Below are 25774 nucleotides of genomic sequence, written 5' to 3' on the forward strand. Positions count from 1 at the left end.
CTAGTCCTCCCGGATCAGGCCGGGTTTGTCCCGAATCGTGCGACTTCTCACAGTCTGCGCACTCTGCAGGCGGTACTACAGGATATTGATCCTAGGTGTGAGGCTGCCGCAGTTTTCCTAGACGCCACGAAGGCGTTCGATTCCCTTAAGTGGGATTACCTTCTGGCATTACTTGAACGGATGGGCATGCCCTTCAACTTCCTGGACTGGATCCGGCTGTTGTACCACCAGCCTCAAGCTGCGGTCCTGCTCAATGGTGCCCGCTCTGCCCCTTTTGTTATCCGCAGAGGTACCCGGCAGGGGTGCCCTCTCTCCCCAGTTCTGTTCGCGATCGCTATAGAACCCTTGGCGGCCAAACTTCGGCAGCATCACAACCACCGCTCTCTTATCTATCCAGAGCGTCAGCTACTTATTGCATTGTATGCTGATGGCATGACTCTTTACGTTCATAAACCACAAGAAAATCTGAACCCTCTGCTGCGCGAGATCACTAAATTCGGAGCCATAGCAGGGATACAAATAAACTGGACAAAATCAGCCTTGTTCCCCTTGACTGACAAGACCTTGCAGTTCCCTCTAGACTACCCCTTGGTATGGGAGTCGGATGAGATAAAATACCTGGGTATCAGAGTGACCAGAAATCGGGAGGCCCTTATTAGAGCTAATTACGGGACTGTACTAGACAAACTTACGGACAAAATCACTAAATGGATCCATCTCCCGCTGTCAATGGCAGGTCGTATTTCCCTGATTAAGATGGTGGTCCTTCCCAAATTGTTATACCTTTTTACCAATATACCATATAGCCCAGGTTCATACTTCTTCCGGGCCCTCAACTCCCAGTTGTCACGACTTATCTGGGGTGGTAAACAGGCCAGAATTGGGCTGCGGACACTTATGTTGCCTTCTCACCAGGGTGGGTTTGATGTACCTAACTTTCAGCGATACTATGATTGCGCCCAGGGCCACTTCGCTGCCTATTGGTTCCACCCCCCTCCCTTTATGGCACACCTGGCAGTAGAGGATGGGTATATGAGGCCTGAGCAACCTTCAGGATATCTATACACGGAAGCCCGAATAGGTGATCGGGACCCCACCACGGTTGACTGCACTGTAAGGGCCTGGAAACGCATTGCGGACCATATGGAAGTTAAATTCCTATATTCTCCTCGTATGGTCCTGGCACATGACCCCAGATTGAGTGTCACCCGCGAGGAAATTGGTCGCAAAATGCTCACAAGGCTCGAGATTCACACGTGGGGTGATCTATACCACCAGGGGAGTTTTCGCACGGCGGCACAATTCTTTGGTGAGAGATCTCCTTCGGTAATGGATACATTTCTTTACACTCGGCTTCGGCAAAATATCAAGGCAGTCACGCCTGACTTCCCGGATGAGCCGGATATCCTGGCGCCTCTACATGCTCTGCTTCAGGCAGCCACTCCGACACATGTGGTCTCCATGTTATATAAACATGCACAAGCGGCTCCATCGCCCCCCTCCCTTAGAGCGCGTACGGACTGGGACAGTGACCTGGAAGCTCCAATGTCGGACGACCAGTGGGAGGAAAGTTGTTCTCCTACTAATGCAGTGACAGGTAATGCTCGCCTTAGACTGGTTCATTTTAAATTTTTACATCGCCTCTACTTTACCCCTGCCAAATTGTACCGATTCGGACTCAGGGACAACGACCGCTGTATGAGATGCAGGAGAGCAGGCGCGGACTTCATGCACCTGGCATGGACATGCCAGGCCGTGGCTACTTATTGGGTGGAGGTATTCGAGGCCCTTTCTGAAATGATTGGGGTAGTCACTGCACCCTGCCCTAAGATTGCCCTGCTGGGACACTCAAACCCGGCGATAAAGGCACATCGGAAATCTTTTGCGCTGGGACTTCTGTTGGCAAAGCGCCATGTGGCGTGCAGATGGGGACGAGGGCGAGCGCCCAAATTCAAGATTTGGCTGACTACGATGTCAACTTGGCAGGAACAACTTCACAATTATGCTGACCTCTTACCTCACAAGTCACGTCCCAAAGACCTCTGGGGACCCCTCACTACATATCTCCTGCGGGCTCAGAACATGGACGAATCCGAGGTGGACGGGAATAGGGATACAGATAGGGTTAGCCCATCCAACATGCTCTGTCCTGAACCTACTCCACTGGCTACTGCGGCTGATTGATTTCCTCACCTCCCTTATTCTTTCCCTTCCCACACACAACATGCATGGCACTCCCTGTACGTTCAGACATGTTACACGCTTTCGGATATACTTGCACTCCGCAAACCGGCTACACAGGCGGGGTGGGTGGCGGGTCTGTCGTTTCCCTGGATCTTAGGCAAAGTAAACCCTACTCTACGACAGCACACACTGCATGGCATTAAAGGGAGTAGCACTAGGTCACGTTCTCTGATTGGATCATGACTATATCCTCCCAGGTCACTGGATGGGTCAGTAAGGTGCAGGGTGACATCACTCCGGGCTCTGGCTGCACTCTGTAGTGGGATACATTACACTGCAGCTCTGCACTGAACGGTCCTTTACGCCACATACTGAGTATGGTGGACACATTCTGGGAGAGAACAGATAATATTGAACTTACCGGTTGGTTATAAAAGAATAAAAGAAACCTCAAGCATTCAATGTTCGAATACACCTTGCTGATATAACTGCTCAATAATGCATCATTAAACAGCTTTAGTTACATTACTTCGCGGCCGGCCCATATGGGTTGTAGGCGACATGCTGTGTTAATCAGTTGATCCTTTCCCGCGAGTACTTCACGCCTATGAACCTGCATGTTGTTACTGCCGGCCTGTTAACCCAGGTTGTAGGCGAGAAGCTGTGTAATATTTGTTGGTGACCAATAAAGGTTTTGGAAAAAAAAAAAAAGCATGATTCTTTATAGGCAAATGCGAATCAAAATAGCAAATAGAAAGATAGATTAGATAAAGGCTGCTATTTGCACATCAATTAAGATTCAGTTTCCTCAAAAAACAAAATTCCCTAATGCTAAGCTGGGGATTCAAATGAGGTCGGAAGTAAAGCAGCAAGTGTCAGCAAGTGAAGTTTCTGAAAGGCGGATCCAAATAAAGGTTCGAGTACGCAAAACAAAGAACAGATTTGCTTGAGAATTTACCTCAGTGACCATGGACAAAGTAATAGTTGGTCTCAAGAGAGTGGCAAACGACAACTGCTCTCAAAAGAGTAGATAGGAGCATCTGCACTCTAGAATGGGCAGGGGCGTTCTGCTGTACAAATAGCTCAGCATTGTACAATTAAAACATTCAGTTCAACAGAACACAATTCCCCATGGTTCTCAGGAGCCGGGGAACCAATAAAAAGCTAACATTATGCCGATAAGGTGTCTTCTCTCATCTTCCAAGACATCAAACAAAGGAAGCTCACAGCTGCATGACCTTCATAAAACATCTCGTTCAGGCTGAAACATTGCGGTCAGGCTGTCCCCAATGCAGGTGCAAAACCCTCTAGCCTGATTTACAATGGTACTTTTGTGTCCGTTTACAATTTTTGGGGGTATTGACAAACTAAAAGTTTAATTTTACTGATAGTAATTTTACGACTGCAGAGACTCCACACACATGATGGAGAGAGACTAGCACATAAAAAGATTGTCATGTCCTATATTTTTATGTGCAGAGTTCTCTACCCTGACTGCAGAATCTCCACAGTTGTAAAATTACTATTGATAAAATTAAACCCGTAGTTTGGGAATCCCAAAAAATAGTAAATTTATACAAAATTGAACGTTTACCTTTGTTAATTAGGCATTCATTATATAATGTTTGGTGAAATTTACAAGGATAAATAATTTTACGCAGAAACTAGCACATTGACTACAATTCGATTAAACAAAGTTATCGCAGATCACGAATTAGATGAGTTACGCGAGGCTAAAATGCATACACAGTCAGGGAAGGTCGCGGGGATTTATAAGACATACATAGATCAATTAGCTCCCATTCTTAGCAAAGTATACGAAGATTCCCTGGAATCTCGGACACTCCCTACCTCAATGAGGGAAGCCCTGGTAACATCTCTGCTCAAACCAGGTAAATCGCCGACCAATTGTGATTCATATAGACACCTCTCCTTGATTAATTGTGATGCTAAAATCTTAGCTAAACTTACAGCCAACAGACTCAGTCTTCTCATGAATAAATTGGTCCTTCTTGACCAATCAGGCTTTATACCTGGCAAGGCAACTACCCATAACTTAAGGACTCTCTTCACAGTTCTCCATAATATAGCACCGGATCTGCCCCTGGCTGCAATCTTCCTCGATGCCACTAAGGCATTCGACTCAGTCAAATGGGACTATATATTTGGGGTAATGCGGCGAATGGGATTCCCCCCGCTATTTCTATCATGGATACAGCTTCTATACCATTGACCGGCGGCCAGGGTCCTTATTAATGGCCATATCTCCCCACCTTTTGATATCTCCCGAGGCACTAGGAAAGGTTGCCCACTGTCGCCATTACTTTTCGCCCTAGCGGTGGAACCATTGGCGGCGAAACTCCGGCAACACCACCAACACAGGGCGCTCCGGTACAATCTGCAACAGATACTCGTGTCTTTATACGCGGATGCTATTACCTTATACATTAGAAATCCGCAGGAGAATCTGAATCCCGTTTTACGGGAATTCATAGTATTCGGGAAAATATCCGGTATACAAATTAATTGGTGGATATCCAATTTTTTCCCTCTCACCATATCCACAACCAAATTTCCCCTAGATTTCCCGCTAGAATGGTGCGACACCGACTTGAGGTACTTGGGTATCCGTATTTCCCGCGTTAGGGAGGAGTTGATACGTCTTAATTATGGCACGACAATTGAGCGCCTCAGGGAATGTGTGACCTGGTGGATTGCGTTACCACTATCCTTCGCAGGGCGAGTGTCCCTTATTAAAATGGTTATAATTCCACAGTTACTTTATCTATTCTTGAATATTCCTTACTACCCCGGGAGATATTTCTTTCAAGTGTTATGAACTGAAATGATCCGATTGGTGTGGGGGGGGGGGCAAACAATCACGCTTGCACATCCTCATTAGACCCTATGCGCAGGGAGGATATGACATTCCTGATTTTGAACTATATTATATTAGCGCGCAGACTCATTATGCTTTTTATTGGGTACACCCCCCTCCATATATGCCTCAGGTAGCAGTGGAACATTGGTTAGCTGACCCCATACCCATTGAAGGTGCACTCCACAATGCTGTGAACCCGCGGGACAAAGATCCCACCACACTCACATACACGATAACGGCCTGGAATCATATAAATATTATTATGCAAAACCCCATGCTGTATTCCCCATCTCTCCCACTTGTATACCATCCCAATATGCCACTCCTACAAGAGACAGCTTTTCGATGCCTAACAGAGCGTACTCACGTTAGAACGTGGGGGGATCTGTATCTGGACGGCAGATTTCGCACCTCTGACCTCTTCTTCCGAGAGCATCAGCCAACACCCCTAGATATTTTTCTTTACGTGCGTCTCAGACAGGGCATACGTTCCATCACCCTGGAATTCCCGCGGGAACCTCCTCGCCTTATCCCCCTCCATTTAATGTTGAGCGTGACATCCCCGAAGCGACTACTTTCCCAGATATACCACACAACACATACTCAATGGATTAGGTCCCCATGCCCCGCACACGCGCACTGGGATTCAGAACTTGGATCTGCATTGTCAGACAATCAATGGTCTTACTGCTGCACACAGACGGAGCAGATCTCGGCTAGCAGTAGGTTGCGCATAACGCACTTCAAGTTCCTCCATCGCCTCTATTACACCCCTGCAAAGATGCACAGGTTTAAGCTCAGAGATACGGACTGCTGCAACAGGTGCAGTAGCCCAAGTGCAGATTTTCTGCATCTGGCCTGGGACTGCCCTAATGTACATGACTACTGTGGACAAGTCCTGGAAGCCATGGAACAGATGACAGCACTGACACTTGAGAAAACCCCTCTCCTTGCTTTGTTGGGGTACACCAAACACATTCCTAAATCATATCGCAAATTCATCTCCCTGGGCCTGTTAATGGCCAAAAGGCGAGTTGCGTGACGCTGGAGCAGAGGGAGGGCGTCTAAGTTCAAAGACTGGATGTCTGACCTATTGTACTGTCAGGAGCAGCTCTCCAACTACGCCGAGCTGCTTCCTAGAACATCGCGACCTAGAGATATATGGGGCCCCCTTCATGAGTTATCTGATCACACACTCGACGACAAACCCGTCTGACACTACTTCAACGACAGACTCTTAATTTCTGCCCCCATAAAGTATAAGCTTCATTGTTGGGTTGTATGGTGGGTACGGTGTCTAGACCCTCTACTTCCGCCAACCACTCCTCTTGTTGCCAGCTACTTCACCACTTATTAGCCCCAAGATGTGGCCTGTCATTGCTGCTTCACTCGCTGGCTAAAACATCTCTGTTTAGTTTCTGTGATGTACTTATTGTTAGCACTGTGTGCGGTGACATGAATTGTGTTGATACTAAGAGCAATATCTCTAACCCATATTGAGGTACGCTCTGAATGTATATTGCTGTGCTGCTTTAACAAGAACCGCTGTTGTCAGATTATATGTACACTGTTCTGCCTTTGAGTACGTGCTTGCATACTTTATATTTCTATGATGAAAATTTGAAAAATAAAGTTTTAAAACATTAAACTAAATAGTCACTATACAGAAACAACACATTCTTTTCAGTAGAGAGGCCGAACAAAGCCCTTCTTAAAATTATGACAATGACTACCACCTCGTCAGGGAATAAAGTGAGAAGAGAGAAACACAGGTGTTGTTGTTACATGAATCTGTAAGATATCACACAAGCCAAAAGAACCCCTTCCTGGGCCTACTAGATTTATAAGGCATGAGATGGGTTTGGAGGAATCTCTGTGCTTAGACTAGACTTTAACTAGCAGTGGCAAAGACAATAAATCTTGCATTTTTGGCCTACTGGCTTTGATATTGGTTTTTAGCGATGCTGGGCAGCAACCCCTATACAGTGCAGCATTGCTAAAGCAGAAGACACCAAACAAAGGGTGCTATGCAATGCGACTTTGTCATTGTGCAAGGGTATGTCCATAAAATGATGTAGGCACTTTTCGTTTTATTTACCAATCCGTGTTGGATCGGTAAATTAAAATAAAAAAAGTAATGCAAAAAAAAAACAGTTATCGCAGATCAGCTTCTGAAACAAGCGGAAAAAAAATGTGATAACACACAGCAGCGAAAGACGCATTTCAAAGTTTAATGTGAATTAGAACATTGAAATGCTAGGAGCTCCATTGAAAAGAATGTAGGGTATATTATCAACGGCCAGCGATAAATATTGCTGGCCGTGCTTAGCGATACATTTTTTATCGCAAGCTATCTCTGGAATGTATCGCCCTGGTAGCATGTTATTAAAAACGCGTTTCTCCAGGGCGATTAGATTCCAGAGATAGCGAGGTTATCGCCGTTTTGCAGGGAACATCGCTGGAAAACCAGCGATGTTCCCAGCAAAACGGCGATAATGTTGCTGATACGACCCACAGGGTCGTATCAGCATAATCCACCCCCTATGTAAAGCATAGGTAAGTCTGGGTTTTAGCAGACGTTAGATTTTGGCGAAAACCGCCGTTTTCGCCAAAATCTAACGTGTGCTAAAATCCTGTGGGCTGCCTTGTAAATATTGCGATATAAACATCAGCAATATTTGCAAGGTAGTCCATCCGGGGAACGCCCAGTGACGCCCACTTTGCATCTCATTAGAGATGCAAAGGGAGGCGTTGGGAAAAGGGGTGCTAACATGCGATTATGCATGTTAGCACCCTCTTGTAAATAGGGCGATATTTTTATCTCCGCTTTTTTGGCTTTTTAAGCCAAAAAAGCAAAGATAAAGCCCTTGTAAATATGCCCTGTAGTGCTCCGGGTTTCTAATGGCCAGTAGAAGCCCGGAGCGCCAACATTCCAATGTTGTCGTTCACAGCTGTTGCTGTGAACAAAGGCCTCATAGAGCCCAAGGGATTTGGGTCTCCTTGAAGCCTTTGTTTTATTTGTTAGAACATTCTGCTCTTTAGTGGCGCAATGTTCTGATAGTCTTATAGCCCTCCGTAGCTGGGCTACAGGCATTAAAGTCCAGCTCCCTTGTTAAACCTGAGCCGATGCTGGAGCTGGCCTTTAATGGCCGGTATAAGGCTATATTATTTAACTGAAGCCTATATCAACTATGGCTAACTTAATGTGAAAACACTTTAACTATGATTAAATTTAACATGAGCATTACTGTAATGGTACATCTTATCATGAGAATCGCACGGTTATATGTATGTGTGTACGCAGATTAATATAAATCGTCTAAAGCATAAAATGGTGACTTAGCGTCACTGAATCAAAGCCTTGTAAAAATGTCAACTGGTGAAACTGGCAAAAAAGAAACAACTGTCTGCAACCCACTTTATCTTAATTATATTTAGGCACCAAGTCTGACTCTCCTGTTAAAAACCGACAAGCACAAAAGAAAAAAAAACACTTGAAAACACCACTTAAATTGCAATATTACATCACCATTTAAAGAAACTGGATAGAACTGAACATTAAAATGTAGTCCTGATTTCCAAACAAAAAGATTCTAATGTAGAAAAGTTGAAGTATGGTAGTGCTATCTTAGCTCTGAATTCTGAAATTCCATGACAAGTGAAGGCTTAACCCCAGGACTCGGTCAGAATGGATCAGGAGAAGCCACCTGCAGCTGTGAGACTATTCCTGGAGATGTCAGTGTCTGGCACTGACTTCCAAAATAAAAATCAGGATTGCCTATATAACTCCACCGGTGAAGAATATGAAGGGCAAAAGAGCAAACTTGGGAGCACCCAATGGTTACAATACCCATCAGCTTCTAACCCTACATATCCAAAAGTGCGCATGTGACGTACAGTACAAGGCGCATCCTTGCTCTTTATTTGCGCTTTTATCTACAAAGTCTCCCTTAATACTCTGAACTGGAGTAGAAATAAATATATAATGTGGCAGCAATAGCTCAGTCCAACTTTTCAATGCAGCAACAGTCTAGAAGATTAATCAATTAGAAAAGCAATGATGAGTGCTTACATTCATAACAAAAGCAATCCAGGCCACATCAGCCAAGGTGTGAGAGGGGGGGGGGCACAGGGAAAAAGCATAATGGATGTCTAGCAGCATTAACTCGGCCTCACCCTTATCTTGAAGAAGCATCAACTCAAGAAGTGAGAAATGGAAGCAGGAGAAGGGCCGGGGGAAGCTTCCAGAAGGTATGTGCAGGAAAGAGGCCATGCCTCTGCAATACCAAGCCATCTCCTCGTAAAACAACAAAAAGCCTACCAGGAAGTTCTGCAGCCATTCTTACGGATTTCTCCCTCTCACACTGACCAGTGTGGTGGATCCATCACTGCAAGGGCTTCTTGGACTGTGTTTTCTTCCTAGTTTACTCCTTGCATCACTGAGCTAATCCCGTGACCCTCATTTTATACTTATGGCCTTTGCTGCACTGAACACTCGCACACAACACATTTCTTTCTACATTCTCTAGTTGGTCTACTTTCTAATAAGTAAGTGGTCATGTGTAACTTGAAATGTTTGGCTTGACGATCCCTCTAATGCATCAGTCATAACATGGGTAGAGAATGTAGCCTTACGGTTCCAGTCGCTGGGGAACGGGGCTCGAGTCTTGGCAACGATGCTCACCATCCTGTGATTCTGGGCAAATCACTTAATCTCCGCGTGCCTAACAAAAATGAATGTGCCCATCTGTAACGCAACTGGTGCTCATGTAAAGCGCTCTGGTACCTTCGTGTCTAGTTCGTGCAATATAAAACTCCAGAAAAAAAACCTTAGTTGATATCATTATCGATATTAACATGCGAAATGTCACACTTTGGATCATATTTAGACTTCTTAGCTATTTTAATGATCAAACCTACTACCTGATTTACCAAATATTTGAGAGTTCAACGTAACTCTGTTTTATTCATTCCCTCAACCCCAAAAAATATTAAAGAGATCCTTAGCAGTCTTAACTAGTCCAACATCCCTCTGACCACTGCAACAGTTAATCTAAATAAGTGTCCCCTTCAGTGCCTGGTGTACGGATTAAAATGCATCCTTCTGTAACTGGATCACCTAGGCTGCTCATGTGCTTGTGCTCGTTCACGACACAATTAAATTAAGGTGTGCTGATCCTGTTGCTTGGTTCAATACCTACTACTGGGGATCTGCTTCTGTCCTGACATGGAATTTTAGGGGCTTATCAACACTGCCTACAACAGCAGCAACAGCAAAGCAAAGGGGGCATACATCTTTCTGAGACCCTGCAAGAACGAGTCCAGAAGATGGTACTGTGTCCATTCCACTGTAGCCCTAAAAGTGCCCACAGCATCAGGGCGAAGGTGCTCGGCATTGTTTGTTCCCAGGCGCGCTTGTGTGCAGAACATCAATCTTCATGCTTAATCATTTTCCTTTTTGCATCCTGGGATGTACTCAATCATCATATACTTTACATACAATATAAAGGTGTTTATTTGATTGATTATCCTGATATCGTGTGCATATTTTCTATACTGGAAGCCCACAATGATGTTTACTATGTCTTTCTTTCAGCATCGGTGCTCTGATCGGATTGGGAATTGCTGCATTGGTTTTGCTAGCATTCCTCATCAGTGTCTTTGTCCTGTGTTATTTATTTCTCTACACAAAACCACAGAAATTAGATACCGGACTGAAAATGCAACAAATAGAGTCCTCATCTACCCAAGAAGGTAAGGTTAAAAGATTATGCGCTCTTTCTAAGCTGAAATAAAACCACACTGTTGTCTTTTGTACGAGCCTCCATCAGCAAAACAAAATACATGATAAACTTTTTACTTCATAGTTAGTTGCAAATTAATGTTGCCATTACTTTTGCAAGACTATGTCTGTCAGTGTTGTGTTGTGTGTATTGTATGGGGTATGTAATAGTGACATGAGGTCATCTCGGACAGCTAAAGCTGTCTGTTGCCCGACCTAAAAAGAGCCATCATCTCCTCATGTAGCCCTGTCATTTCATATTCACTTCCCCTGTTGCGCAAGTAAAATGTTAGTTTCTGCCCTCTGATGATGCTAGCCACCACATAATGCAGGTTATTAAGTCGCGGCTGCTGTCAATATACAGTTGGGGGTGGCAGGGCAGCAGCAGCAATGGCAAGTGGGGGGGAATGTTGAATAAATAAAATAAATAAAGTACCTGATCCTGGGGCAGCCTCGCGCTCCTCCTCCTTTCTCCTGCTACTCCCAGCAGTCCCTGGGACAGATTCCCCATCCAATCCAGACACTGCTCTCAGCGCCGGGATTGGCCTGAGCGGGCTGCTTTGGTGCTCCGCTCAGGCACAGGGAGTGTGTGACATTTCTCCACCAGCTGTAGAATGCAGCCCGGTTATGGAAACTTAAGTGTGCATGTCTGTTTGGCCGGCATAAGACGGCCAGCCGAACTGACATGCTCACTTAGAAATGCACATAACACTTCATTGCTCCTTCCTACCATGCCCCAGCCCCGATCCTCCCTACACACACTGGCTCAGCCAGCAGCTGAAAAATCAAACATTAATACAATATTTTGTTATTTTTCAGATGCTGGCTCTGAGCCAGTGATGCGACGCTTGTCCGCCATTGAGTAGGAGCCGCCGCTGAGGTTATTGGCAGAATATGGTTCAAACAAAGCTTCCCTTTCCCCCCCTTGCATGCCTTCTAATGAACTCCGTCACTGACCAGCACGCAGTTGCTTTGTAGTCAGGCTTGTACTATATCAATATATACACACATATCTAAATGAATGAATGAGAATGAATGAACGAAGGCTTTGGTATAGCACACGTACTGTAGGAAGCTGACTCTTTGTGCATGGTATAACCACCTAGTGGCATGCCATGTAGAGTTCAGGGATTCCTCAAAAGTGTACAGGGCACAATGTACAACCCAGAGTGCTCTGTTAGTGGTAGTGTTGGCGAGCAGCCTTAGGTCTAACACAGAGGAGTGTAAGACATTTATTGCACAACATTGACCAATAATGGACACACTACTCAATAAGAAGGAGATCAAAACCAATTTTAGATAAATAAGCTGTGTTTGTACTTTATTTTAAGACCAGGATCTTTGCAATAAGGTAAGTACATTTTTAAATATAAAAACTTTTCATTTTCAAAAGTCGACACTTCGAACAATTTCTGAACAGTTCAATGTTATCCTATGGGGAAAACGATATTGGTGTTAAAAAGGTAAGTAGCTCACTTACAGTTCCAGTTTTCGGGACCAAAGAGACACGGGCTAAACTCACTAGGTGGTTTGGACAACCCACGGTAAAGTCTTATCCTTTTAACATATTTTAGACTGTTTAAAACTTGAATTTGGTGTGTTACCTTGTACTCTCCTAGCGATCAGATCGACCATTTAGCTCATATCCTACCTCTGCTTTTTTCTTGTTTGCACCTATAGCTGTCCTTTCCTGTGCACTCGAGTTTCTTCCCAGGACACCAGCACTTGCACTTCCGTCACAGCTATGCAGTCTATCAGCTGCTGCATAGTAGGGCTGATTGGTGGGGTGGGCGGAGGGAACTGTTTAATGGCCGTGATGGAGTGGACGCATGCAGCTGGCGCGCCGCTGGTGAGCCGAAGGCACGCCAAAGGCAAGCCCGTCTGCGCCCGATCGAGTCCAGGGGCCAGGACCCCAGGTCAATTTCAGAATTACTCAGCAGAGGAACTATGGCTTTAGTGCTTTTGGATCACCCACTGGACAAACGGGTGGAAGACATACTGAGGTCGGAGGACATACTAGGGAAACAAGGGGGAGAATGGAGTACGGTCACACTGCCACTTCCCCCTTAAGACGTGGGTCTAGGCAACCCCCAGGGACTAAGGGTAGCAGTTTTAAAAACCCGCTGCCTGCAGAAACACAGCCTAGATATCTCCTCTCTCCTCCAGGATGGCACCACAGACATCCTGGCAGTAACAGAAACCTGGCTAGAGGACACTTCAGCCCCGGACGTTATGGCTGTCCTACCCTTGGAATACGATGTCCTATGGCACAACAGGCAGGAAAAGACAAGAGGAGGGGGAGTAGCAACATTATACAACAAACGGCTAGCTATAGATAAGCCAGCTGCAGAGAGCCTCGAAAGTGCTGACATTTTGGGAGTAAAACTCTGCTCCAAATCCTCATGCCTAGCACTACTGGTAGTGTACCTCCCTCCATGATCGACTCCCCGGTTCAATGAGCTATTCAAGGAACTAGTCAGTGATCTACACTCAAGGTACCAACGACTCCTGGTGCTGTATGTACATCTGACCTTACCTTTGGCGGGGTTTAGTTACTTTCTCGCAGCACTAAGAGACCTGCCGGTGATTATGCGCTCTATATATCCCACTTAACATAACATAAAATAACAAAGGTCAGCAAGGAACAAGGGTCAGGTGAGTACCAAAACTTCATCACCAGCGGCACAGGGGCAGCCAGGTGCAGAGGTCCAAATCGGAGTTCGACCCAATGCGTTTCAATGGAGACTGGGGGTGCTCAAAGTCACACTGCTTGCAGGTAAGTAAATCGGTTGCAGGGGCCAAGCTTTTGGGGGTTAAGTTAAGCACGGGGCGAAACATACACTGCCGGCAGCACAGGGAAGGCCAGATGCAGCAAGTAAATTCAGCATTGGTCGCCCAGTGCTTTCAATGCAGGTTCTGTTTTCGACAAACCGGCTGCATGCGTCGCACCAGAGGATGCAGGAGAATGATCAATGGCAATGTAGGGTGTTGTAGGCTCACTGTTAATTCAGAGCACTTTGCTGGTTCTGTACAAGGGATCCAAACGGAGGAGCTTACCTGTCTCCCACTCGACGCACAATCACTACTCGGCGCACCCGCTTCGCGGGTGCCCCTTCGCCCGTTTTGAGGAGCGGACCACAATCTACGACTGGGAGGTGTCCGGAGGAGGGAATCCGGCATCTGGCGTGTGGCTGCAGCAGGGCTGCGAGCGTGCGGGGACTTCATTGCCCAGAAGTCCCTGCTAGACCGTCAACGAGCTTCCGGTCCGCTCTCCCTGCTGCCCCGCCCCCCGCCCTCCTGAGGCTTAAAAAACTCCTCTTTGCCGCGATTTAAGCGGGACACTTTGCTGGTTCTGTACAAGGGATCCAAACGGAGGAGCTTACCTGTCTCCCACTCGACGCACAATCACTACTCGGCGCACCCGCTTCGCGGGTGCCCCTTCGCCCGTTTTGAGGAGCGGACCACAATCTACGACTGGGAGGTGTCCGGAGGAGGGAATCCGGCATCTGGCGTGTGGCTGCAGCAGGGCTGCGAGCGTGCGGGGACTTCATTGCCCAGAAGTCCCTGCTAGACCGTCAACGAGCTTCCGGTCCGCTCTCCCTGCTGCCCCGCCCCCCGCCCTCCTGAGGCTTAAAAAACTCCTCTTTGCCGCGATTTAAGCGGGACACTTTGCTGGTTCTGTACAAGGGATCCAAACGGAGGAGCTTACCTGTCTCCCACTCGACGCACAATCACTACTCGGCGCACCCGCTTCGCGGGTGCCCCTTCGCCCGTTTTGAGGAGCGGACCACAATCTACGACTGGGAGGTGTCCGGAGGAGGGAATCCAGCATCTGGCGTGTGGCTGCAGCAGGGCTGCGAGCGTGCGGGGACTTCATTGCCCAGAAGTCCCTGCTAGACCGTCAACGAGCTTCCGGTCCGCTCTCCCTGCTGCCCCGCCCCCCGCCCTCCTGAGGCTTAAAAAACTCCTCTTTGCCGCGATTTAAGCGGGACACTTTGCTGGTTCTGTACAAGGGATCCAAACGGAGGAGCTTACCTGTCTCCCACTCGACGCACAATCACTACTCGGCGCACCCGCTTCGCGGGTGCCCCTTCGCCCGTTTTGAGGAGCGGACCACAATCTACGACTGGGAGGTGTCCGGAGGAGGGAATCCGGCATCTGGCGTGTGGCTGCAGCAGGGCTGCGAGCGTGCGGGGACTTCATTGCCCAGAAGTCCCTGCTAGACCGTCAACGAGCTTCCGGTCCGCTCTCCCTGCTGCCCCGCCCCCCGCCCTCCTGAGGCTTAATAACCACATCCAACTCCCGCAGCGCGGGACGCAGCCCGGGCTAAGACTGGGCAAAGACAGGGCCGTTTGAGGCCGTTCGAGACTGTTTGAGGCTGGGTTGGCCCTCCCCCCTGGTCGCCATCCCTAGCAAGGCATATACTATGGCAACTGGATTTTTACGGGTGGGTAACAAGGGAAGCAATGTTGTGGGGACCTTGGATAATTTCATAACTCGAGCAAGCAATGTTTTGGCTTACGAGATTGCCGCCACCGAAAGAAGGTTATCCCTTGACCCTTTATTAGGGAAAAGATCTTCACTGGGTCATATTGCGCTTGCCCCCTCTCCCCCCCCGAACAATTCTGAGCATCCATCATTAAGCGGCCATTCGGTTGAAACATTGATAGGGGACCGATCGACCCCTGCCGACGCAACTTTAGCCGAATCCTCTCTCACTGGGTCGACCCATGATGGCAATCATGCTTCTTCACCTATTGCTAACTGCCCCAAAACAAGGTCTATGGCTGACCGATCTGTCAGAAGCAAAGCCACTGGGTCAATTCCCCCAGTTGTAAAAGCTAAGAAACGAGGGGGTGCTTCAATGACTCATCCTTCAAAAAAAAAACAAAGAATCCAAGCTCCCAACCCTGCCCCCAACGCCCTTACCCGTAGTATAGACCCAAAGAATACCTTGACTCAGGACTCTGTTGTTTGTCCTACCCCTTCAACAATTAGTGAGGGAACTATGGGTGTGCTCCTTCCTAGTAATTTTTGGGATAAATTGGCTGACGTTATTGATGGAAGATTGTCCCCTCTGGTTAGACGCCTTTCTGCAGTTGAATCAAAGCTAGCCCTGATAGCTGAAAGGATCCAATCAGTTACCGTTCCTGCAATACACTCAACAGCGATACCAGCTAGACAAAAATCAGATACACTGCCTTCTAATACCTTGAATAAAAGGCCTACAGCGAACATTAGTCAGAGTATTTCAGCTGAGACCGTCAGGGAATTAGACCCTAGTGAGAATGGCAGACCTTTCCCTCCCGTCCCCTTATCCCCCCCTACTGCTCCTATCATAGTGGGAAGCTCGGTAGATCCCCCACCTCAGCTTCCTACCCCCTCCTTGACTAATCTCAGACCGGACATTCTCTTCAATATTAAGCCCCCTTTGGGACTTGATCTTCCTCCTGATTGCAGCCCATATGTGGCTGTTCTATCAGGTGTACCCGAACTTCCGAAGGATAGAACTGAACCCTACCTATCGTTGAAGTTTAAGGTAATACACTGGATGAACAAATATAGACCATTGCCTTCCACTCTGAATGGAGAAATCCTAATGGTTCGAAGAGTCCCATGGGTGGGTCAGGGCCCGAAGAACATCAGGGGAGACTGCGTAGTTGTAACGTTCAAAGATCCAAGGGTCCCACAACACGTGCACAAGGGGGGTTGGGCAGACACCGCCAACGGAATTCACACCCTCCCCCTCTCCCACTTCTATCCCCCAGGTTCACACACCCATGGGAGGGATATAGCCAATGCCCAACTAGGCAGACAGAGATGGGGTTTTGGTCAGACTGAAATCCATGGTGCTGAGACTCATAAGCTCCAATATAATATTCCCTGCCACAATAGGTTCAGTACTTTGGATTGTGTAGACTGACTGAAGCTTAGTTTCCCTCATGGGCCTGCTGTTCTGCCTTTAAGGGACTCCACCCAGAGTTTGGTTATTCCCCCATATTCCCCGGTCCCCAAGGGTTATGTGAGTAGGGAACCCCTGGTTGATGATTATGCCCTATGCTTGGGGGGAAAAACCCTTAGACCTCTCTTGCCACCATTGGTCCAACAAAGCCTAGGGAAATCTGGCTCCAATTTGGGAAAGGCTGAGGGTCAAGGTACTATATCTATCTTGACCTCGACAGACCACAAGGACGGTCAATTTGCAGTAGGGCAAATAAATCGATCAATGGGGAGCCAAATGGATCCAACCCCTCACACCTCAACAGCGTTGTGTTCCCCTACCTCCGTTACTAACAACCCCATTCTACCGCCTCCCACTGACTCCTCTAGATTTAGAGGTAATAACAGTGCTAGTTCAGTTACCCCCCTGACTACAACCTCAATCCCTCGCACGACTCTCCCCGGCACTTTCTCCATCAGTCAGACTGCCGGGTTGAATATTCTTTCCTGGAATGTGGCCGGTTTGTTACGCTTGCTTGAACTCCCCGATTGGGGGGAGTTCATTGATAGACATGACATCTGCTTACTTCAGGAGACTTGGGCATTGACCCCTTCTCATCGTGCAGGGTTTGCTACTTTTTGGGAACCCGCAGTAAAGCAAAAGAAGGGTAGACCGTCGGGAGGGCTGCTCATTTGGGTTCGAACACACTTGGGATATGCCATCAAAAAAAAACGTACTGAATCCCCAGACATTATGTGGTTAGATATAACCATTCAGGATAGGGGTAAGATGAACTTGATAAGTGTATACTCTCGCCCAGTGAGCTATGGTCAACTGTCTCCCACTCTGGCCAGCTTAGAGGCCCTCCTGAATACGATTTCTAACCCTGAAAACTTTATTCTTGGTGGAGATTTTAATTGCCACTACGAGCCACTGAATGGCTTAACTGTGCCAGTAGCACAGGAGGAGGATCAAGCATGGGACATACCTCCACCTAATATTTATCCCACTAAGGCTTGGACGCCTCTGGTCCTCCAACTTACACAAATTACACTCGCATTCTCAGTACGAGCCTGTAATGGCAGGTTCCCTCTAGATAGTCCAGGCAAACCAACTTTCGAAAGAAACGGACAATCCTCCATTATTGATTACATCATGGTTAGTACGGGCCTGTGGTCCAGGACCTCGAATTTCGAGGTCATTAAACGTTACGAAAGCGACCACAACCCCGTAGTTTTATGCATGGAGGGTTTTAATACTCCCCCCACTACTACTAATGTCTCACCCATTGTTTTACCGCTAACTACTTTCGATGGGGCACGAAGAATTAGATGGGAGAAGATCGTTCAATCTGAAAGTGATCTCGGTGTAATGTACTCAGAGATCTATCCTCTCCTAGTGAAAGTAATGGGAGAATCGACTATATCTGAGGGTAATGTAAATTTAGAACTAATTGGATCCACCCACATCGAACTCTGTGCCATCCTTGGGACCCACTTTAGCCGAGCTATTAAGACCAACTCGGCGCTAACCAGGGGGAAACCAACCTGGTTTAATAAAACATGTAGGGAAGCAAAGACATTGCTCTTGATAACCCTCAAGAATGGTAATTTGCTGGATATCAAGGAAGCAAGGGCCTCCTTTAAGAAAATCTTGTATGATGCGAAGCAAGAGTGGGAAATCACTAGATGGGAGGAGATCTATTCTGCATTGAAGAATAGGGATTTCAAATCCTTCTGGAATTTGGTTAAGACAGGATCATCTGCCCCTACTCAAGCATTTCAACCCAATCTTGGGGAAGAAACTTGGCGTATATACTTTAAAAATCTATACGCCCTCAATGATCCCACTGAAAACAACCATTCCACTAGCCCCTATGTCAGCACCCGTACTTTTCCGGGGCAGCCCGATATGTGTACATTCAGCGAGATTAGAGTGGCTCTTAGTAAAATACTTCCCAATAAAGCCCCCGGCCTAGACAAGATCCCTGGAGATCTTTTTAAAAGCGAGCCTGATATTTGGGTACCATACCTTCATGGTCTCTACAACGCAATCCTAGGAGGAATGCCATTACCAACTACATGGGTTGGAGCCGAGATAATACCAATTCATAAAAAAGGCTCCCCACTCGATCCGGCTAACTACAGGCCTATTAGCCTCATCGATGTAGCACAGAAGATTTTTGCCCGCATCCTTCTAGGGAGACTTCAGACATGGATGGAGGACTCCAACATTTTAACTCCCCTACAGGTGGGATTCAGAGCTAAGATGTCAACTGTGGATCAATTGTTTAGGCTGCAATTGATCCACTGGAAAACCATCATCCTCGAAGGGGGCAGCCTTTACCTCACGTTTGTTGATTTAAAGTCTGCCTTCGATATGGTGGACCGCAGACAGCTTTGGGAGCTATTAAAGGAGATGGGTGTACCCCTATATCTTTGTGACTTACTAGAGCGACTCCACAAAGACACCTTTGCTAGGGTTAGGTTTGGATTAAAGGGTGAACTCACATTCCCATTTGGGGTAGAAAAGGGGGTGAGACAGGGGTGTGTCCTCGCGCCAACTCTTTTTGCCTTATTTCTAAATGGGCTCGTTGAGGAAATTCTGAGCTTAAGCGATATTGATGCCCCCAAGTTGGCGGGAAGGAAAATCCCTACACTAATGTTTGCTGATGACACCTTGCTTCTCTCCAGAACTCCCATGGGGATGGGAAGAGTTCTGGATGGTTTTGCATCCTTTTGTAGGAAAAGGAACTTAGCCATCAATGTAAGCAAAACCAAATATATGGTGTTTCATGCAGACACTACTAACCACCCTACACCCAAACTGGACGGCCAGCCCTTAGAACGAGTCACCACATTTGATTATTTGGGACTGACCCTTAATAATAAAATGACCTGGGGAACTCAGATCTCTAAAGTAAACTTGAAACTTGTCCAAATAACCGGGGGAATTACAAAGATGTTAAAAAACAGCCACCTCAAATTGATCAGCCCACTTGTTGAGATTTACAAAACTCAGGCTCGGGGCGTTGTAGCCTACGGAGCAGAACTATGGGGCCATACCCCCTCCCCGATTTTACTTAAGTCAGAAAACAAATTTTTTAGAAATATCCTTGCACTTCCAACGAGCACTCCTATGCAGCCACTTAGGATGGATTTAGGCCTCCGACCGATTACGGATATGGTTGCTTCCAGACCAGTAATGTATTGGCGCCGCCTGTGGAGTACCCCTGAGTTGGTAAATTTTCAGGAGGAACTGAAGTCCATTTTGTCAATTCCAATGGCTGGCGCCATTCCCTGGCTAGCTCATATAAAGAAATCACTCAGGGAGATAGGGAGAGAAGATCTCTGGCATTCGCCTGAGCACGCATGCTCTTCTCTTCCAAAGCGATCCCTGGCTAAAATCCTGGAGGAAAGAAATTTGACCCACCTTATTTGTAGTGCTACCATAGCTAATTTGACCTCTGCATTCTTAGAGGCCAAAATTAGTTATAAATTTGAGCCCGTAATAGACCTGATACAACCTGTCTTGGCCAAAAAGTTATACCTTCAGTTCAGGCATGGCTCCCTCCCGCTTTTTTCAAGAACAAATAAGTGGTCGGGCTCAGCCCGGCAATCTTGCCCTGGTTGTGGTACCCCGGAAGAAACTGAAGCACATGTTCTTTTTTTCTGTCCGGCATATATCTTTCCGCGCAGAAAATGGATTATCCAATTGGCCAAGAATATTGGGGCTAGACATTGTATGGAACTCCACAGGTTGTTAAAGTATGACACCTCTTCCCTATATGCTACTGTAATCGCAAAATTTCTTTTTTCAATGTGGCTAATTAGAAGGAAACTGCTACCTCACCAAGGTTAACTTGATCTTACTATCTGCATTTTATTATTTGTTTTTATACCATGAAATGTTGAATGACAGTTATTAGATTATTGTTGTATTAATTTTTTAATAATATTATGTCTTTTATGCACTTTTATGGCTAAAGCCGAAATAAAGTTTTCTGACTGACTGAATTCAGAGCACTAAGGCGCAGGGGCGTCGGGTGCAGGGTTCCCTTTTTACATCACAGCCTTGTTACTGGAGACGGTTGCGATCAGGGGTAGCCTCTGGATTCACACTGCAGGCACCGCCGTGGAGATCAGGAGAGGTCAGCCAATGCTGGACATCAAGGTCAGGATCTTTGGGGAGACTTCACTGGACAGATGAGCCACTCAGACTCGGGTGGTGGGCGCCGGGTACAGAGTGGGCAGGCGTCACAGTTCAAGCTGGATCTAGAGCCCTTGGAGCAGTGGCGCCTCCTCCGCTATGGCAGAGGAGCATCACCCCACTGCTTTTAAGCAGTGTGAAGTAGAAACATTAAATGATAATAACTTGGAGTTATCATTTTATGCTTTGTGCTTCTTTACAGGTGGGTGGGCGGGGCTACTCTGCTCTCGGAGCGGCGCAGGGGAGGAATGGTTGGCCACTCTTAAGTGCACATGACTGTTTGTCCGGCCCTCTCGGTCCGCCCAAAACAGTCACTGCGCACTTTCCCTGTTCTCCATGTAGGCTGCATTACAGCCGGCGTGGAGAACATGCCCAGGACTCCATTCCCTGGCTGAGCGTCCAACCAGGACGCTTGGATCAATCACAATGCTGCATTGGGGCCTGGCTGTGCTTCTTGTTCCTCGAGTTCCACGAGAAGAGCAGGAGTAGGGACGCGGGATCCGGCTGCAAGGTAAGTTTATTTTAATTTTATTTTTTATCTTGCACCCCCACGCAAACCCTTTACGCGACCCCCCTGCGTGCGCCCCCCTCGCACCCACCTTGCCACCCACCACCTATGCCTGTCGCCACTGCCTTGGAATAGATTTCTTCTGGACAGGTCTTCTGTCCCTGGGAGATTGGAGTCATTTTTGAAGGCAGCAGTCCTGCCAGAGTTTTCAGAGGTCGCTGACTGCAAGACAGGTCGCAGGTTCGCCAAAGCGAGAGACAGGCCAGTAGGGCTGGGGCCAAGGCAGTCGTCTTTAGTCTTCTCTGCAGTAATGTCGTTTTTCTTCTTAGATTGTCGCAGATCTAGTTTCCAGGTCTGAGGTAGTCATCTAAATAATACATTTAGGGGTGTTTTAAGGGATGTAGCAGGTAGGGCCAATGGGCACCTTACCTGGGGTCACTGCACCCTCAATTATGCCACCCTCCTGTGGGAGGGGCTTAGACCTAGCCCTGATTGGAGGAGTCCCCTCATCTTCAAGATGGAGGGGACTGAAAAGTGAGCTTAACTTCACCTCCTCTACCTGAGGGGTGGAGTTGGCAAAGGTGGGCACACCTCCTGGTCTCTCTGAGTTTTCCCACAGGGTTTCCCACCCAAAGTAGGGGTGTAAACCGGGGCTACAATCTGCTACTAGCAGCAGAGGCTGGGGGTTAAATTACAAAGGCAGCAGGCCTTTGAAGCTTTCCCATCGAGCGACACCTCTGTCGAGGATGTACATTGTTTCTGGTCCCAGAGAGCAGAGGCTATCCACCCATGGGTCCAGAAACATGTCTGTGTATGGGAGGCTGCCTAAAGCCAGTCAGTGCCAACACCAGGGTCGGTACGATTTCAGGGGGCACCTCTGAGGTGCCCTCTGAGTACATGTTTTAATAAATCTCACAATGGCATCAGTATGAATTTATTACAAGTAGCTGTTTGGTACCAAACACTCCTGGTTTCAGTGAAGCCATCATGGTGCTGTGAAACTCGAGATATCGGGCCCGATTAACAAAACTAATCTGAGACAAAATCCTAACTTTATGACTTTCGGTATTCACAAAAGGCATTTAGGAGTAGTAAAGTTAGGATTTTGTCTTCAGTTTGTCTTAAGTTTGACTTAAGACAAACTTAGGATTTTGTCCTAAGTTTGTCTTAAGTTTGACTTGAGTTTGGCTTATGACAAACTTAAGACACATTTAAGACAAACTTAGGATTTTGTCTTAAGTTTGTCTTAAATCAAATTTAAGACAAACTTAAGACAAAATCCAAAATTTGTCTTAACTCAAACACTGAAGCATTGCCCCATACATTAATCGGAATCCAGCTATAAATCAACAGTAAGACCACAATGGAATGTAGTATTTGCATAGCTGGAGTGATGTGGAGGCATTAACTACAAGCGTACAGTAGCATGATGCATGGTCACGAAATAGAACAAAGATAAACAGTAACTAGCCTGACCCAAAAGCGAAAGCAAATGAAATGATAGTCCATCCTGGATTGAGCCAAGGGGTACTGAGTGTGTGGGATCCCATGCTGGTGGTCAGGAGCACCCGTCAAAAGGACAGTCTGGGTGCCTGGGCTGGGCCAGGAAGTGGGGCCTCAACAGAGAGTGCTCGAACAGAGGGTAATAGGCGAGCTTGTGAATCTTAGAGGGCACACATGAGCCACCCTGGCGAGGTGTAGTATAATCTTTGAGGCATCCATTAAGGGAGAAAATCATAAGGTCCCACAAAGGTAGGGTAAAGCTTTTTCTTCCTTCCTCAGGGAGGTGGACTCCACTTTAGCCTAAGGTGGCACGCTGGCATGCTTGTGGGGTATCCCAGTCAAGGAGGAGGCCAGGAGGGGGACTAGGTCCAAAAACCTACTAGCTGCTTTGTCTGATTTGGGGCGTGTATAAAGCCCTAGTGTGCAACAGTCCAGGTCGAATAAGCCCTGGTGGCCAGTGGAGGATGGAAGTATAGTGGGAATCCTTCCCCAGTATATGCTTACAGTTAGACAAGCCCAAAACATATGCCTGATGTCCACTCCAGGAGCAAGGTAACGGGAGCACTCTGAGTTAGCCATTGTATAAACAGTACTCAACAATGGAGGAGTAATGCAAGCAAGATGGAGACTGTTGTGTTGAATGTCTTCCCACTACACTCCAATTCCTCCATCCTTCCCTCCTCTTGTCACCTACTTCTTCCTCTTCTCCTTTCTTGTCTTCTTCACCCCCTTCCTTCCCTTCATCTCTTCCACATCCTCATACCTCTTCTTCTCCTACTGCAGCTCGAGCTTAACCCACTGTGTTATCTACCTGCTATTTAAAACTGCAGCCTAATAATATACAAAAAAACTCTGGAGCAGAAGTCCAAAAATGTATTACATTCCAGTGTTTAAGTTTAAGTTAGACCAGCATTTCAATGTCAGATTGTTGCAGGGATTCTGCCCAAAAACAGAACTATGCGCAGGATTATTGGACCTCGGTGTATAGGGAACAAGTCATCCTACCACTTTAGTACCCATGAGCCCAGGACAGACTAGCCATAGTGTCTCACTTGCTCTCCTACTCACTCACAGAGAAACAAATGACACCCCAGAACACAACACTCCCAGATTTCTCAGGAATCTCAGTAACAAGACACACCCTTTTGTTCACACGCTTGTACTTAAATGTAATAGTCTTTATTGTTTAAGTTAATTAAAACCATAACAATTCCAATAAAATTAAGCAGTCTGCAGAGGAAAATATGCTGTACATGTTAAAATCTTGATTACCATTAATAAAATTTACAGCTTTTGATAACATCATATAAAGATAGTATTTGCACCAATGTATATACATGTTAGACTTATTAGTTGTCCGCTGAAGAACCAGTTACAAATAGATAAAACAATATTAAACAGTATATCAGAGGTTTCCTCTTTTTAGTAAAATACCATTTAAAGTACCAATTAAAATCAATTTTTCATATAAAAGTAAAAACTTTACCAGTCTAAAATTAAGTTGCGGATCATATGGATCAAGACACTTTAGTGTAGCTGACCTACAGGTGCGTATGCCCCTATTTTTAAAAGGATTTTTTAACAATAAAATATGATTTAATTTTAAAATGGGACATATACAAATCAGGTGAATGAAGTCCTGCTTCGGAGCACCACATAATGTACTTGACGGCGGACCACTGTATTTCCAGAGGGGTTGATCAGCATTAGTCGGTAGTGCCTCAAGACGTATTGCTAGCAATTTCCTTTTTAGATGTATGGAATACGTTATGCCCAAGCAAACCGCTGGTTGTAAGATCGTATGAGATTGCAGTACCATCCAGGCATGAGAGCGCTTGCTGAATATAGTTTTGTCCTCCGTTAACAAGTGCCTTTTTGCTGCTTTATTTATTAGTTATCGAAATGTTGTGAATTGTAAATTCAGGTTACATAACTCCGACACCTTCGTTAACTTTATTGATAACTGCAAATACTTGTGATAAACTGATCATGAATTATTCTCTTGAGCTTCCCAAATGGCGCTATTAAGCCGATTCTGGCAGTTTAAACGGATTTTGTACCATAGTTTTATTGTCGCATACATTCTTGCTAGACGTTGTTGCAGTAAACCAAATTCTAGGCGAATCTGCGCTGGAGAGGAATTTCTCTGTAAAGCAAAAACTGTTCTATATGCCTTGATTTGCATTCTCTCAAGGACTGCTGCTTCCTTGCCATGTTGCACTTCAGTAGCATAAGCTAAAGTCGGCAAGAGCTTCGCTTTAACAACAGCCAATAATGGTTTAAATGATGGACTGCTTAAACACTTCGCTATTGAGCAAAAGGTATATATCAATCCGTTTCCTTTCTTGATTAAACCCGAGGTATTTATAATTTGTGACTTCCTCCAAGTTCACTTATTATCATGACCTTAGTTTTCGCTATGTTTATTTCTAGTAAGTTGTCCTTTGCGAAATTCCTCAATATGTCAATCCCTCATTGAAGCCCTACTTTCGTTTGACTTAACAAAACTATATCGTCTGCATAAGATAGATGCGTTAATTGTAAAAGGCCTAGGCGTGGAGGATGTAAGTTCGCCTGGTCCAGCTTGGGTGAAAGATCGGCCGTAAATAAATTAAACAGGTGAGGGGCTAAAACACAACCTTGTTTCAGGCCATTTTCTGTGTGTATTTTCCTCGTAAGTCTAGAGCCATCTGCTAATTTGACTTTAATCCAGGTGTTTGTGTACAACTGCATTATGGCTCGGAGGATGTGCGTTGGAAGCCCCTA

At 46.4% G+C, this 25774-nt stretch overlaps 1 protein-coding gene across 2 annotated transcripts in view; it reads left to right on the forward strand.

Annotated features, from left to right (window-relative positions):
- The window catches only part of SHISAL2B (shisa like 2B), a 198650-nt gene that overhangs the window by 124913 nt on the left and 47963 nt on the right, over positions 1–25774 (forward strand). For both annotated transcript variants that reach the window (XM_085631644.1, XM_085631653.1), the window contains exon 2: positions 10662–10819. In XM_085631644.1, the coding sequence (XP_085487770.1) occupies positions 10662–10819 (158 nt within the window). The remainder of the gene's footprint in view (positions 1–10661; positions 10820–25774) is intronic.

This window comes from Triturus cristatus, chromosome 2_1 (assembly GCF_964204655.1).
Source record: "Triturus cristatus chromosome 2_1, aTriCri1.1, whole genome shotgun sequence".
NCBI classification, from domain to species: domain Eukaryota; kingdom Metazoa; phylum Chordata; class Amphibia; order Caudata; family Salamandridae; genus Triturus; species Triturus cristatus.